The sequence below is a fragment of the Coturnix japonica genome, chromosome 1 (assembly GCF_054131305.1).
Source record: "Coturnix japonica strain WE chromosome 1, WE-NBRP24, whole genome shotgun sequence".
In the NCBI taxonomy this organism is placed as follows: domain Eukaryota; kingdom Metazoa; phylum Chordata; class Aves; order Galliformes; family Phasianidae; genus Coturnix; species Coturnix japonica.
This window is the reverse complement of record NC_140663.1, coordinates 179112637-179124284: the sequence shown is the minus strand read 5'-3', so window position 1 is coordinate 179124284 and position 11648 is coordinate 179112637. Positions and strand designations below refer to the sequence as shown.

Here is an 11648-nt window from a genome sequence, read left to right as displayed (position 1 = left end):
AGCATAGAATCACAGCATGGCCTGGGTTGCACACAGTGCTCATCCATCCCAACCCCCTGCTGTGTGCAGGGTCACAACCAGCAGCCAGGGCTGCCCAGAGCCGCATCCAGCCTGGCCTTGAATGCCTGCAGGGCTGGGAGCTGCAGCCTGTGCTGATGCTGCTCCAGCAGCAAGAACACAAAGAAACAGTTCCTAGAAGGAGCAAAGTGGGAACCTTTGCTGGGAGGAAGGTGCCGCTGGCAGCAGGACGCAGCACACAGCGCTGCTTGTGGAGCAGTGTCCGTGTACCCCTGTGACACACTGACAGCACGACACATAAAACGTTTTATTAACCCCATGAAATGGTCAAATACAAACACAAGATGTTCAGTTCTGGACAGCAGGAGCCCAGTCAGTGCTGGATTCCAGCCGGGAGCTGCAGTGCACACAGCAGCTCATACACGTTCCCTTCCTCCTCCTGCCCCCGGTGCCGTTGTGCTGCCGGTTTTGGCCGCCATGTCGGGCAGTCCCGGCTGCTGCTGTGGGTGCAGAGAACGCGGCTCGGCCTGGCCCGGCTGTGACACCGGGCAGTTCAGCGGCTCCACACGGGAGCTGCCACCGTGTGACCGTCCCGCAGCCACCTCCCGGCCACGGCAACACACCGACCCCGCGGCTCCGCTACGTGCCCGCGGGAGCCGCGTCGTGATCAGCGGGAGCCGCTTCGTGTCCGTCCGGTGCGGCCGGTTGGGCGCTGTGCTCGGTGCGGGCGGCGCGGCGCTGCACGATGCCGGGCATCAGGGACACGTAGGCGCCCATCAGCCGGTGGTTGGAGCGGACCAGCTTCCCGGCGCAGCCGTCCAGGCACCGCTCCTAAAGGGGCACCGGCTCCGTTCGGCTCCGTTCACCCCATCCCGTCCCGTCCCGTCCCGCCCGGTCCCCGCTCACCTCGCGCCGTGACAGCAGCCGGTGCCCGAGGTCGGAGACGCAGCGGCGGAAGCAGAGCTCGGTCATGCGGTTGTACACCAGCAGGAAGTCCCGCAGCTGCAAAACAGCGGCACGTACGGTCACCGGGACGGCCCGGCACCGCCGAACCGGGACGAACCGAACCGAACCGAACCGAACCGAACCGAACCGAACCGAACCGGGCCGCCCCCATCTTCCCCCGTCCCCCCGCTCTCACACTGCGGAGCTGCTGCTGCTGTTCGGTCACCGCCGCCTCCATGTCGGCCCGCCCCGCGCTGCCGGAAGTACCGGCACTTCCGCCCCGCCTCACTTCCGCTCGGGGATCTACACACGTCACTTCCGGCTCGGTCTCCCGGCGCCCCCCGCGCGGGTCGTAACGTAACTTCCGGCGCGTCCGGGCCGAGGCGGATCGGGGCCGCGGAGCCTCCGGGGCTGGGGGGGCCCAGCGGGGCCGGGCGGGGCAGGTGGGACATAACGGGACATAACGGGACGGGCTGGGCTGGGCTGGGCTGGGCTGAAGGTCGGGGTGAAGGTCGGGCCCCGGGTGGGAGCCGGGCTGGGAGCCCCGGTGCCGCCGCAGGGCCCGGCCGTGCAGTGACAGCCCGGCCTTTGGGCCGCCCCGGTCCCGTCCCGGTTCCTGGTGCCGTTGCAGCCGCTGCTCGTGTCGCTCCTGCTCGTCCCGCCCGGGCTCTCGGGGCTCGTTGGCTCCGAGCGGCGGCTGCGAGTCCCGGGCCGGGCCGCAGCGCTGCCCCCAGTGCCGGTACCGAGGGGCGGGTCCAGCTCGTGATAACGGCGCTCGGTGCGGGCGGGGCGATGCTCGGAATGTGACCGGACCGGTCCGGCCGGGCCCTGCCGCGCTCTGCCGACGTGGCCCCGGGCCCCGCGCCAGGAGCCGTGGGGAGCTCGGACCGAGGGGACACGAGGAGCCCCGTGAACGAACCGTGTGTCCCCGCAGGCCCTGACCATGTCGGATGGGATCATGAGCAAAGCCGCCACCATGGAGATCCCCATCAGCAGCAACGGGGACGCCGGCAGCCTGCCCGAAGATGACGGCCTGGAGCAGGTGTGGGGCTGGGCCGGGGCCTCACGTCGGCCCCAGGGGTTGGGGGTCTGCCCTTGTGCCTCAATTTAATGCTCTGCTCCCCCAGGACCTGCAGCAAGTGATGGTGTCAGGGCCCAACCTCAACGAAACCAGCATCGTGTCTGGTGGCTACGGGGGCACCGCTGAAGGCATCATCCCCACCGGCACCATCAAAGGTACAAACGGCTTCCACGGGGACGGGGCTGTGGGAGGGGGTCAGCTGGGTGATCTGCTGGAGGCTTTAGGGCTCAGTGCTGGGGTCACAGCCCACCCTGCTGCAGCCCTGAACGGGACCAGTCTGTGTCCCTGCTCCCAGCAGCTCTGCTCGTAGCTGAGGCCGTCCTGAGTCACAGCCACGTGGCCCTGCAGAGCTCAGCCTCCTCACAGCCCCAGAGCACAGCACTGCTGCCACCCCGCCAATGCTGTGGGGCCCATCCTGGGGGTGTGACTTCCACCCAGCTGCACTTCTTACCCTGCACGTGCCCAAGGCTCACAGGCAGCTGTGGAGATGCCTGGCTCTCGTAGATGCAGGGCTTCTGCTGAGGGAGCTGCTTTGTCCTCCCAGGGCACTGGTGTGTGATGTATGGGCTCAGCTCTTGGGTATCCAAGAGCCCCAAAGGTGCACAGTACTGGCACAGCTGTGGTGGCTGCACCTGAGAGACGCCTTGCAGGACAGGGCAGAAGGGTTCTGAGCCCCAGACTCTGCGTTAATGTCCCGTTTTTGCTGTTGCTGCCCACCTGGGAGCCCCAAGCACTTCTGAGCCTGTCTGTAAATGCTCTGTGCTGGAGGGATGGTGTCCACGGGCTTCTGGGGACCTGCTGCTGCTGCACGCCCAGAGCCACAGTCAGTGCAGCTGGAGCAGCTCTGCCCCATCCATCACTCTCACCCTGTTCCCATTTCATACAAGTCTCTGTCCCAGCTCTTGGCCAGTCTGACCCATCTGCTGCAAACAACTGTTTTCACTGTGGGTCCTTCCATGTTGTGCCAGGCTGAACGGGTGAATTAACTTAGGCAGAGGGGAGATGGGCTTTTGCTGACAGCCTGCTGTGGCTGGGGGATATTGTGCAGTGGTTCCCTGTGTCTGTCAGCCCTGGCCTGTCCCAGTTCTCAACCTGGTGCGTGTTGATACCAGCCTGGAGATGGGGAGGAAGCAGGAGAGGAGCCTGGGTGCCTCTGACGTGATGCTGTCTGTGCGGCTGCCATCTGTATCTACTGATTTCACATCACTCTTTCATCTGCTCCCCTGCTGCCACCCTTCCTGCACACTCATCCCTGTGTCCTGGTTGCTCCTGCCCTCGTGTCCTTCACACCCCCCCACCTCTTCCCTCTGCTCACCTCCTGCCAGCCCCTCCATTTCCAGGCTGTCTTGTCCAACCTCACTCACCCCGAGGACCATCCATCTCCCCCAGTGCATCTGCCGCCAGCAGGATGGCCAGCCAGGCTGGTGCTTCAGCAGGTACTGCAGCCACCCCAGCGCCCCATGGTGCGACACAGACTTTGAGTCCTCCTGTCTCAGGCTTAGGGCCCGGGCTTAAGGCTCCCGTTGTGTGCAGTGTTTCTCAGGGTCAGCTTCTTGCCCTGCTGTGCTGGGGAGCAACCCAGACCCAACCCATGCCTCCCCCAGCAGCAGAGTCTACTCACGGTTCTTGTGCTGGGGGCACACGTGGCACTTCCAAACCACAGTGCACCAGGCAATGAGGCCGAGCTGTGCCTGGCTGTGGGATGCACTGTGTGTCTGCCTGGCCTCTCCTCCACCTCTACCATGCCCCGGAGCACAAGGAGTATTGCCTAGCACAGGAGCACCAGGGCCATTGGTGTGCAGGGCTGTCCCTGCCAGCAGCTGTGCAAGTGAAAGGGGGAACAGCATCTCCCACGTGGGCAGCAGCCAAAGCAGTCAGCACCAGGGCCTTGGTTATCAATGTCTAGAAGGGTTTTGGGGGCCAGATTCTGTGCTGCAAGAGGCCAAGTCCTGCCTGCAGGCAGGTGACAAATCACAGGACACTGAGGGCTCTGTTGAGCCTGGTAGCAGTGCCTGAGTGTCAGGGGGGAGCTGCTGCCTGCCTGTGTCTCATGGGGCTGCCCAGGGTGGATCTGCCTGCACCAGGAGTCTGCTCTGCTTGCACTTCATCAGGCCGCAGTGTGGCCCTGGGAGCAGCAGCCCTCAGGGCACTGCAGTGTGGGGTGGGCAGCCTGGCCTGCATCCAAGCCCTGTGCTGAGCCTCACTGCTGTGCTGTGTTCCAGGCTCTGGGCTTCACCAGCCTCATCCCAGCCCACCGGTAGGAGGGGAGGAGGTTGTTCGCGGCATCGCTGTGGAGAAGTTTGACATTGTCAAGAAATGGGGCATCAACACATACAAGGTACGTCGCATCCCTGGCTGATCAACACGTACAAGGTATGTCACATCTCTGGCTGTGCAGCGGGGCAGAGAACTTGGGCAGGGGACAAAGGAGCAGTGATGGATGGGGAGCACGTCTCGGCACCAGTGCAGCAGCCCTACAGGGATGGGAAGGGACCAGGCCCTGACACCCCTTCCCTCTGCTCTGCCTGCAGTGCACCAAACAGCTGATCTCAGAGAGGTTTGGCCGGGGCTCCCGCACGGTGGACCTGGAGCTGGAGACACAGATTGAACTGCTCCGGGAGACAAAGCGCAAGTACGAGTGTGTGCTGCAGCTTGCACGGGCTCTCACCAACCACTTCTACAGCCTGGTGCAGACACAGCATGCCCTGGGGGATGCCTTTGCGGACCTCAGCCAGAAATCTCCTGAGCTGCAGGTATTCCTGGTGGGGCTGTGGTTTGTGCCTTGTCTCTGCTCTGCCTGGGGAGGAGACCCACATTGACCCTGGGGTCTCTGCAGCGTGGCCTGGGCAACGCTCTGCTGGTCAGCACCGCTGGGCACGTGAGGGAAAGCAGGAGGAGGCTGAGGGCAGGTGCACTGTGTGATTGCTGTGGGGCTGGGGAGAGGTGTGGGGCTTGTGCTGCCGGCTTTTCCTGGGCACAGCTGGAGCAAGGCTGGGTCTGGGCAGTTGGAGGAGGGCAGAGGCACAACGGGATGTGCTGCCACAGCCCCTCACCCACCTCCCTCCCTACTGCAGGAGGAGTTTGGTTACAATGCAGAAACACAGAAACTGCTTTGCAAGAATGGTGAAACACTACTGGGAGCTGTCAACTTCTTTGTATCCAGCATCAACACGCTGGTAAATAAGACCATGGAGGACACGCTCATGACAGTTAAGCAGTACGAGACAGCCAGGTAGGACGGCAGTGTGGCCCACAGGCCTGGCTGCAGCTATTGGAGGGAGGGACTGCTCTGCAGCTCTTGACTTTTACTGTCCCTGCGCAGGCTGGAGTATGATGCGTATCGCACAGACCTGGAGGAGCTGAGCATGGGCCCCCGGGATGCCAGCACCCTGTGCCGGCTGGATGCAGCGCAGAGCCAGTTCCAGAGCCACAAGGACAAGTACGAAAAGCTGCGTGCCGATGTGGCCATCAAGCTCAAGTTCTTGGAGGAGAACAAGGTGGGGAAGGCTGCGGGGCACAGGATGGGGCCCTGTCGTGCACGCGTGTCCCTTGGCCCTGCCTTGCAGGCTGCGCTGCCTTGCTGCTCTGTGCTCAAGGTGCGTTTTTGGGGAGCTGTGAGGGGAAGAGCAGGTGAGCTGCCACGCTCCTGCCTTCCACCCGCAGTGAGTGGCCACCTCCCAGCTGGCTGCTGCAGCTCTGTGCTGGGCAGACCTTGTCCTGGCCCATTCCTGCCATCCCGAGGTGCTGGGCAGTGGGGCTGGGTGGCTGCGTGTTGACTCCTGCTCTCCCCAGATCAAGGTGATGCACAAGCAGCTCCTGCTCTTTCACAACGCCATCTCTGCCTACTTCGCTGGGAACCAGCAGCAGTTGGAGCAGACTCTCAAGCAGTTCAACATCAAGCTGAAGACCCCTGGTGCTGAGAAGCCCTCCTGGCTGGAGGAGCAGTGAGCCCCCCAGCCTGCCCCACCTTGTGCCCCAGCCGGGGAAGCCATGGACCATAACTGGGACCTCTGACTGCTGGTGTAGGGCCAGACCACAATCACGAGTGGTGAGCTGGGGATGCAGCCTCGGCCCTGCTGCTGCGGGGGGCACTAATGGGGCAGGGACCCGGTTAGGGGCAGGTGGAGCTCTGAGTGGGTCACTCCCCCAGCCCGTTGGAGTCCCATCCTGCCCAGCCCTGTTCTCCCTCCCCAGCGCTGACCCCTTGGTGGGATGGTGGATGCCTTCCCAGGACCCCGTAGGGCCAGACACTCCCCTCCTCAGGCTGGGCTGCTCAGACCCCACCAGGCACCTTTGTGGGACAGGGTGGGATGTGCCACAGCCCCCCACTGTCTCCCCATGGTGCAGGAGGGTACGTAGTTCCACGTGTCCCAGCTGCCTTCCCTGAGCCAGGCTTTGCAGGGCTGGGCAGGATGTGCCACCACCTCTGGCAAAAAAAAAATGTATATTTTGAAATGAAGACAAAGCTGCAGAGGGGTGGCCCTGGGGCTGCTGGGTCCCCTCCTGGACCCTGAGAGGGGTGGATGAGGTCCCAGCCCTGGTGCAGCTGGTGCCCGGGGCTCCTGTCTGCTCCTTGCCCCAGACCTGCCCCGTCCCCTCTGGCTGATCCCTGGTGCTCCCAGGCAGCTGCTCTCGCACTCCCCCAGCCTGGCTGGTGCCCCCATCCCCACACTACACTCCCCTTGGCGATGGGGTGGTTGTGCCTGGCTGTCTCCCAGGCCGCAGCTCCCATCCCCTGGCCGGGGCTTTGCCAGCTCCCACGGGTGGACGCAGGAGGGTTTGGCCGCGGCCCTTGGGCTGAGGGCTGCTTTCCCCAGGGCGCTGTGCTCCCAACCCTGGAGGCAGGTGGGCAGCCGCACTCCCTGAGCACCCACAGGCACCTCGAGGGGTGGTGGGGACTCAAACCAAGGACCAAAGGGTGGCTGCATCCCAGGGACGGTGCATGTGTGTGTCCGTGTGCGCTGCGGCTGCGGCTGCGTCTCTGCGTGCGGCAGCCCTGGGGCCCTGCCCGGTATCCCAGGGTGGGGACAAGCTCATCCTGCTCCAGCTGAGTGTTGCTTCGAGCCCCGGCCACGTGCAGCACTTGGGCACTTTCTCCTGAGACAAGACGGTTTGTTTTTCTTGCTAATTTAATTCCTGGTAATTTAATGTCTGGATCTGACAACCCCCCTCCCCCCCCCCCTTTCCTGGTGAAGGTCTGACCCTCCTCTTCCCTCCCCACTTCTGTAAGACTCCAGAATAAAACAGTATGGATCAGAATAAAGCAGTACAGATCAGAATAAAATAGTGTGGATCAGAATCTTGTGGTGTGGATCCCTCAGTGCACGGCACAGACAGACCTGGGACAGGGATTCCCTGCATGACAGTGGCTCCCCGAGGCCCAGAGCTGGTTCTGCTGCTGCAGTTCTTGTCCTGCTTCTCCCTCTGTGGGTCTGGTTCCGTGTGGGGCCCAGCATCAGGGCTCGCCCTATTCCCCTGCCCACCCCAGGGTGCTGCTTTGGCTGTGGGTGCCGTGTGGCCGATGTGTGGCCTGTAAGCACCGGGGATGAGGGGGACCAGAAGAGGGGAACGAATTGTGTTACCATCCCCAGCATCGAGCCGAGAGCGCCCGGGGTCGGGCTGGCACCGGGTTTAACGCCATCAGCGGGAGCTTCATAGCGCGGCGGAGCCCGAGGCTGGATGGGAGGAGCACAGAGGGGAGAACGGATCTCGGAGCAGGACGGGGGGAACCGGGGGGGGCTGTGACCGGGGGAGGGCGCGGGGCGTCCAGGTACCGTCGGGTGCGGCCGGCGGGAGCGGTGCCGGGTCGGTGTTTTGCCCCGGTCCGTCGCTGCCCGGCGCGAGGTGAGAACGGGCGGAGGGGCCCAGGAACGAGCTCGTGTCGAGGCCGCTGAGCCGCCCCGCTCCGCCGGGCTGGGACCGGGGCCGGTACTCGGGGGAGCGGCGGGTCCTCCCGGGGCGGAGCCGAGGCGGGGCGGGGCCGTTCGGGGCCGTAAGAGGAGCGGGGCGGCCGCGCTCACCCCCCACCCCCCGCCCCGGCCATGGACTCGCAGCGCAGCCCCGCTCCTCCGCCGCCGCCGCCGCCGCCCCCGGCTCTGCCCTCCCCCCCAGCGGCCGCGCGGGGCGAACGGCTGCGGGCGCTGCACTGGGAGCCGCTGTCCGCGGCGCGGGTGCGGGGCCGCCGCTCGGTGTGGGCGACGAGAGCCCCCCCGCCGGCCCTGGACCTGCCCCGTCTGCAGCTGCTGTTCCGGGAGCCCCGCGGAGCGTCCCCGGGGCAGCGCCCGCCGCCCGCGGTGAGATGCGGCCGGGACCCCGCGTCCCCGTTACCGCGCCCCGCGCTCTGACCGCGCCGCACCCGCAGGCAGCGCTGCTGGAGCCCAAGCGGAGCATCGCCCTCGGCGTCCTCCTGAAGCAGCTCAAGCGGTGAGCGGGGCTGGGGGCACCGAGGGTCCGGGGGCACAGAACGGGACCGTAAGGGAACGGGGGCACGGCGGGGGGCTCGAACCTTTCGAGAATGTCCGAGCTCCTCGGGGGTCCCATCGCTGTTCGTGGGGGGGTGGGAGGAGGGGGATTGAGGCTCCGTGCCCCTCGCGAAGCGCTGACGCGCCGTCTCAGCCCGGTGCGGCAGATCGTGCGGGACATCGAGGAGGGCGTCGGGGCGCCGTACAGCGCGGAGCTGCTGCTGGAGCTGACCCGGCTGCTGCCCGGCGCCATGGAGGTGAGCCTGGGGCTGGGGGAGCCCCCGGCCGCCCCCTCTGACCTCCCGCTTCCCCGTCCCCGCCCGCAGGTTTCCCGGCTCCGCGCTTTCTCCGGCTGCCCCCAGCATCTGTCCGAGCCCGAACTGTTCATGCTGCTGCTGCTGGAGGTGCCCAGGTGGGAGCCGGGGGGGCCGCCCGAGGGGTCGGGGGGGATCGCCCCGCTCACTGCGCGCCCCCCGCCCCCCGCCCGCAGTTACGCGCAGCGCCTGGAGCTGATGGTGCTGCAGGAGGAATTCAAGCCCCGGCTCAGCGCGCTCCGCGCCTCCATCCGGACCCTGACCGACGCCGCCGAGGGTGCGTGAGCGGCCGCGCTCGGGGCTGAGGGTCGCGTCCCCCCCGCGCTCACCGGCCGCGTCCCGCAGAGATGGTGCGGTGCGAGGAGCTGCACGCGGTTCTGCATCTCGTCCTGAGCGCTGGGAACCACCTGAACGCGGTGAGCGGCCCCGTCCCGCCCCCGCCCCGCGGCTCCGCTCCGCCGTGACGGCGCGTTCTGCCCCAGGGCGGCTACGCGGGCAGCGCCGCCGGGTTCCGCCTGGCCTCGCTGCGGAGGCTGCCCGACACCAGGGCCAACGTGCCGGGCGTGGATCTGCTGCACTTCGTGGCCATGGTGAGCGCCCGCGGGAACGGCTCGTGCCGGGGAGTCGTTGTGCGGGGCCGCTCCGTGTTACGGGATCCCAGTTCCGCGCCCTCGGGGCCGCTCCGGGCCGGCTGCGGGGGAAGGCGGGGGGATCCCGCAGCTTCATTCTCCCACCCTCCGGCTCCGTCTTGTCGCTCTGTGCTGTGACCTTCCGTGGGACGCCGCTCCTCCCCGGCCCGGCCCAAGGTCGCTCCCACGCCGCATCCCCCGCCCGGAGCGCGGCTCGTCCCGCTCAGCCGCCCCCCTCCCCCCCTTCCGTCCGCTCGGAGCAGGCGCTGCCCCCATCGACGGCACCGGGGGGACCGTGACGGGCTCTTCGCCGTGGCAGCCCCCGGACCCCCCGCATTGCGGGCAGGCAATGCCGGGCTGTGCCGTGCCGTGCGGGGCTGTGCCGTACTGTGCCGTGCCGTGCTGTGCCGTGCCGTACTGTGCCGTACTGTGCCGTGCCGTGCGGGGCTGTGCCGTACTGTGCCGTACTATGCCGTGCCGTGCGGGGCTGTGCCGTACTGTGCCGTACTGTGCCGTGCCGTGCTCTGCTCCCGGGGCCTCAGCCCTTTCTGCCCCGGTTTCTTGCCCCTGTTGCGCTCCTGCCGTGTCATTTCCACGCACTTCTCGTGTCCCTGTCGCACGTGTCCGTGTTATGCTCCTACTGCATCTTTATCGTGTTCGTGTCCCGCCCCCTTTGTTCCCCCGTCGTGTCCGTATCCCATCCCCGTCGTGTCCGTATCCCATCCCCGTTGTGTCCGTTTCCCATCCCCGTCGTGTCCGTATCCCATCCCCGTTGTGTCCGTATCCCATCCCCGTCGTGTCCGTTTCCCATCCCCGTCGTGTCCCGTATCCCATCCCCGTCGCTCCCCGCAGGAGGCGGCCCGGACGGACCGACGGCTGTTGGATTTCCCGAGCAAACTGCCGCACGTGGGCCCGGCCTCGCGGTGCGGGTGAAGCCGCGGACACTCGCGGTTCCCGTCGTTGCGGCGCCGTCCCGGTGCTGAGCGCGGCGCTCCCGTAGGATCGAGGAGGCGGAGCTGGATGCGGAGCTGCGGCGGCTGTCGGCGCGGGTGGCGGAGGCGCGTGGTGCGGGAGCGGCGCTGTGTGCGGGGCTGCGGCCGTTCGTGCGGGCGGCGGAGGCGGAGCTGAGCGCGGCGCGGGCGGACAAGGAGCGGATGCGCGGAGCCGCGGCGGCGGCGCTCGATTTCTACTGCGAGGAGGCGGCGCCGGGCGCGCTGCGGGAGCTGTGTGCGGTGCTGCACGGCTTCGCGGGCCGCTTCCTGAGCGCCGTGCAGGTAACGCGGCCCGGCCCGGCCCCGCCGCCTGTCGCCGCCCCGCTCCGCCCTCACGCCGCCTCTCTCCGCGCAGGAGAACCGCGCCCGGGAGCAGTCGCAGCGGCGGCGGCAGCAGCTCGAGCTGCAGCGGGACAAACGACGATCCGTCGCCACGTGCTCGTTGCGGGACGCGGAGCCCGACGAATTACTCCGACGGCTCCGCTCCGGCCCGGCGCTGCTCCGGCGGAACACGGCCCCGGCGCTGCCCGAGCTGCGGGGCGACCCCGAATCCCCGCTGCCCGAGAGCTGCCCCCCCGGCCCGGCTCCCTCCGCCCCCCCTCCCCCGTCCCGGTTCTCCGCTCTGTTCTCTCGGTGGGGGTCCCGCCGCGCTCCCCCCGCGCCGTCGGGCGGCCCCGCTCTGTTCGGCTTCTTGCGGCGCCTGGCGGGCGGGGCGGCGCGCGGAGCCCCCCCGAGCTGAGAACGGGCGGATTTTATCCTCCTTTATGCTTCTGTGTGACGATAATAAACGCTTTGGATTCTCCTCCTGCCCTGCCCCGGGCTGCGGGACGTACAGAGCAGAGCGCCAAGTGCGGGGTGAGGTGTGCGGGATGCGGGACCTCGGGGTGCTGACAGCCAACAGCCCCCACAGCCCCCACAGCCCCCACCCACCCCAACCCGCTGCGTGAATCCATCCCGTGCCCCCCTCCCTCTCCCCCCGCCCCCGTAGCGCAGCTGCGTGTCCATCACTGCCCCCTTTGTTCCTGCGCGGTGCCGGGACGGGATGGAACCCCCCCAGCCCCCCCCGCCCCATCGCTTCTCTCCTGCCGGGCTGCAAAGGGCGCCGTGTGCGCTGCGGGGTCACCCTGGGCTCTCCCGAGCCGGAGGTGCAGATTCTGCCCGTGGATTCAGTTGTTTCCTGCTGTTCGGATCCTGAGCTCCATCCCCAG

The 11648-nt window shown here is 67.2% G+C and overlaps 3 protein-coding genes across 16 annotated transcripts; 2 read left to right on the top strand and 1 right to left on the bottom strand.

Moving 5' to 3' along the window:
• Positions 1 to 311: 311 nt before the first annotated feature.
• TIMM10B (translocase of inner mitochondrial membrane 10B) lies at positions 312 to 1430 on the bottom strand. Of its 2 annotated transcripts, none has more exons than XM_085536722.1 (3): positions 1160 to 1430; positions 925 to 1020; positions 312 to 518 (listed from the first exon to the last, which is right to left on the bottom strand). In XM_085536722.1, exons 1-3 carry the CDS (start codon positions 1413 to 1415, stop codon positions 367 to 369), a joined length of 504 nt encoding a protein of 167 aa, XP_085392848.1. In that variant the 5' UTR covers positions 1416 to 1430; the 3' UTR covers positions 312 to 366. The 2 variants fall into 2 exon arrangements, with proteins under 2 accessions (XP_085392848.1, XP_015708042.2); XM_015852556.2 differs by having other exon boundaries at positions 312 to 849; positions 1160 to 1219.
• ARFIP2 (ARF interacting protein 2) lies at positions 1268 to 7343 on the top strand. 2 transcript variants are annotated; one of them, XM_015852554.2, is made up of 9 exons: positions 1268 to 1406; positions 1898 to 2005; positions 2091 to 2199; positions 3370 to 3480; positions 4267 to 4382; positions 4576 to 4797; positions 5119 to 5276; positions 5367 to 5541; positions 5837 to 7343. In XM_015852554.2, the coding sequence occupies exons 2-9, from the start codon at positions 1907 to 1909 to the stop codon at positions 5990 to 5992; spliced, it is 1146 nt and encodes a 381-aa protein (XP_015708040.1). In that variant the 5' UTR covers positions 1268 to 1406; positions 1898 to 1906; the 3' UTR covers positions 5993 to 7343. The 2 variants fall into 2 exon arrangements, with proteins under 2 accessions (XP_015708040.1, XP_015708041.1); XM_015852555.2 differs by lacking the exon at positions 3370 to 3480.
• A 691-nt stretch (positions 7344 to 8034) lies between these two features.
• Positions 8035 to 11595, top strand: LOC107308577 (FH2 domain-containing protein 1-like). 12 transcript variants are annotated; one of them, XM_085536716.1, is made up of 10 exons: positions 8054 to 8337; positions 8406 to 8467; positions 8660 to 8762; positions 8832 to 8917; positions 8996 to 9096; positions 9165 to 9235; positions 9302 to 9409; positions 10301 to 10371; positions 10449 to 10722; positions 10796 to 11242. In XM_085536716.1, the coding sequence occupies exons 1-10, from the start codon at positions 8086 to 8088 to the stop codon at positions 11177 to 11179; spliced, it is 1512 nt and encodes a 503-aa protein (XP_085392842.1). In that variant the 5' UTR covers positions 8054 to 8085; the 3' UTR covers positions 11180 to 11242. The 12 variants fall into 12 exon arrangements, 10 of the variants coding, with proteins under 10 accessions (XP_085392840.1, XP_085392844.1, XP_085392837.1 ...); XM_085536711.1 differs by having other exon boundaries at positions 8048 to 8337; positions 8832 to 8909; positions 9165 to 9409; positions 10796 to 11595; XM_085536710.1 differs by having other exon boundaries at positions 8051 to 8337; positions 8660 to 8909; positions 10796 to 11595.
• The last annotated feature ends 53 nt before the right edge of the window (positions 11596 to 11648 follow it).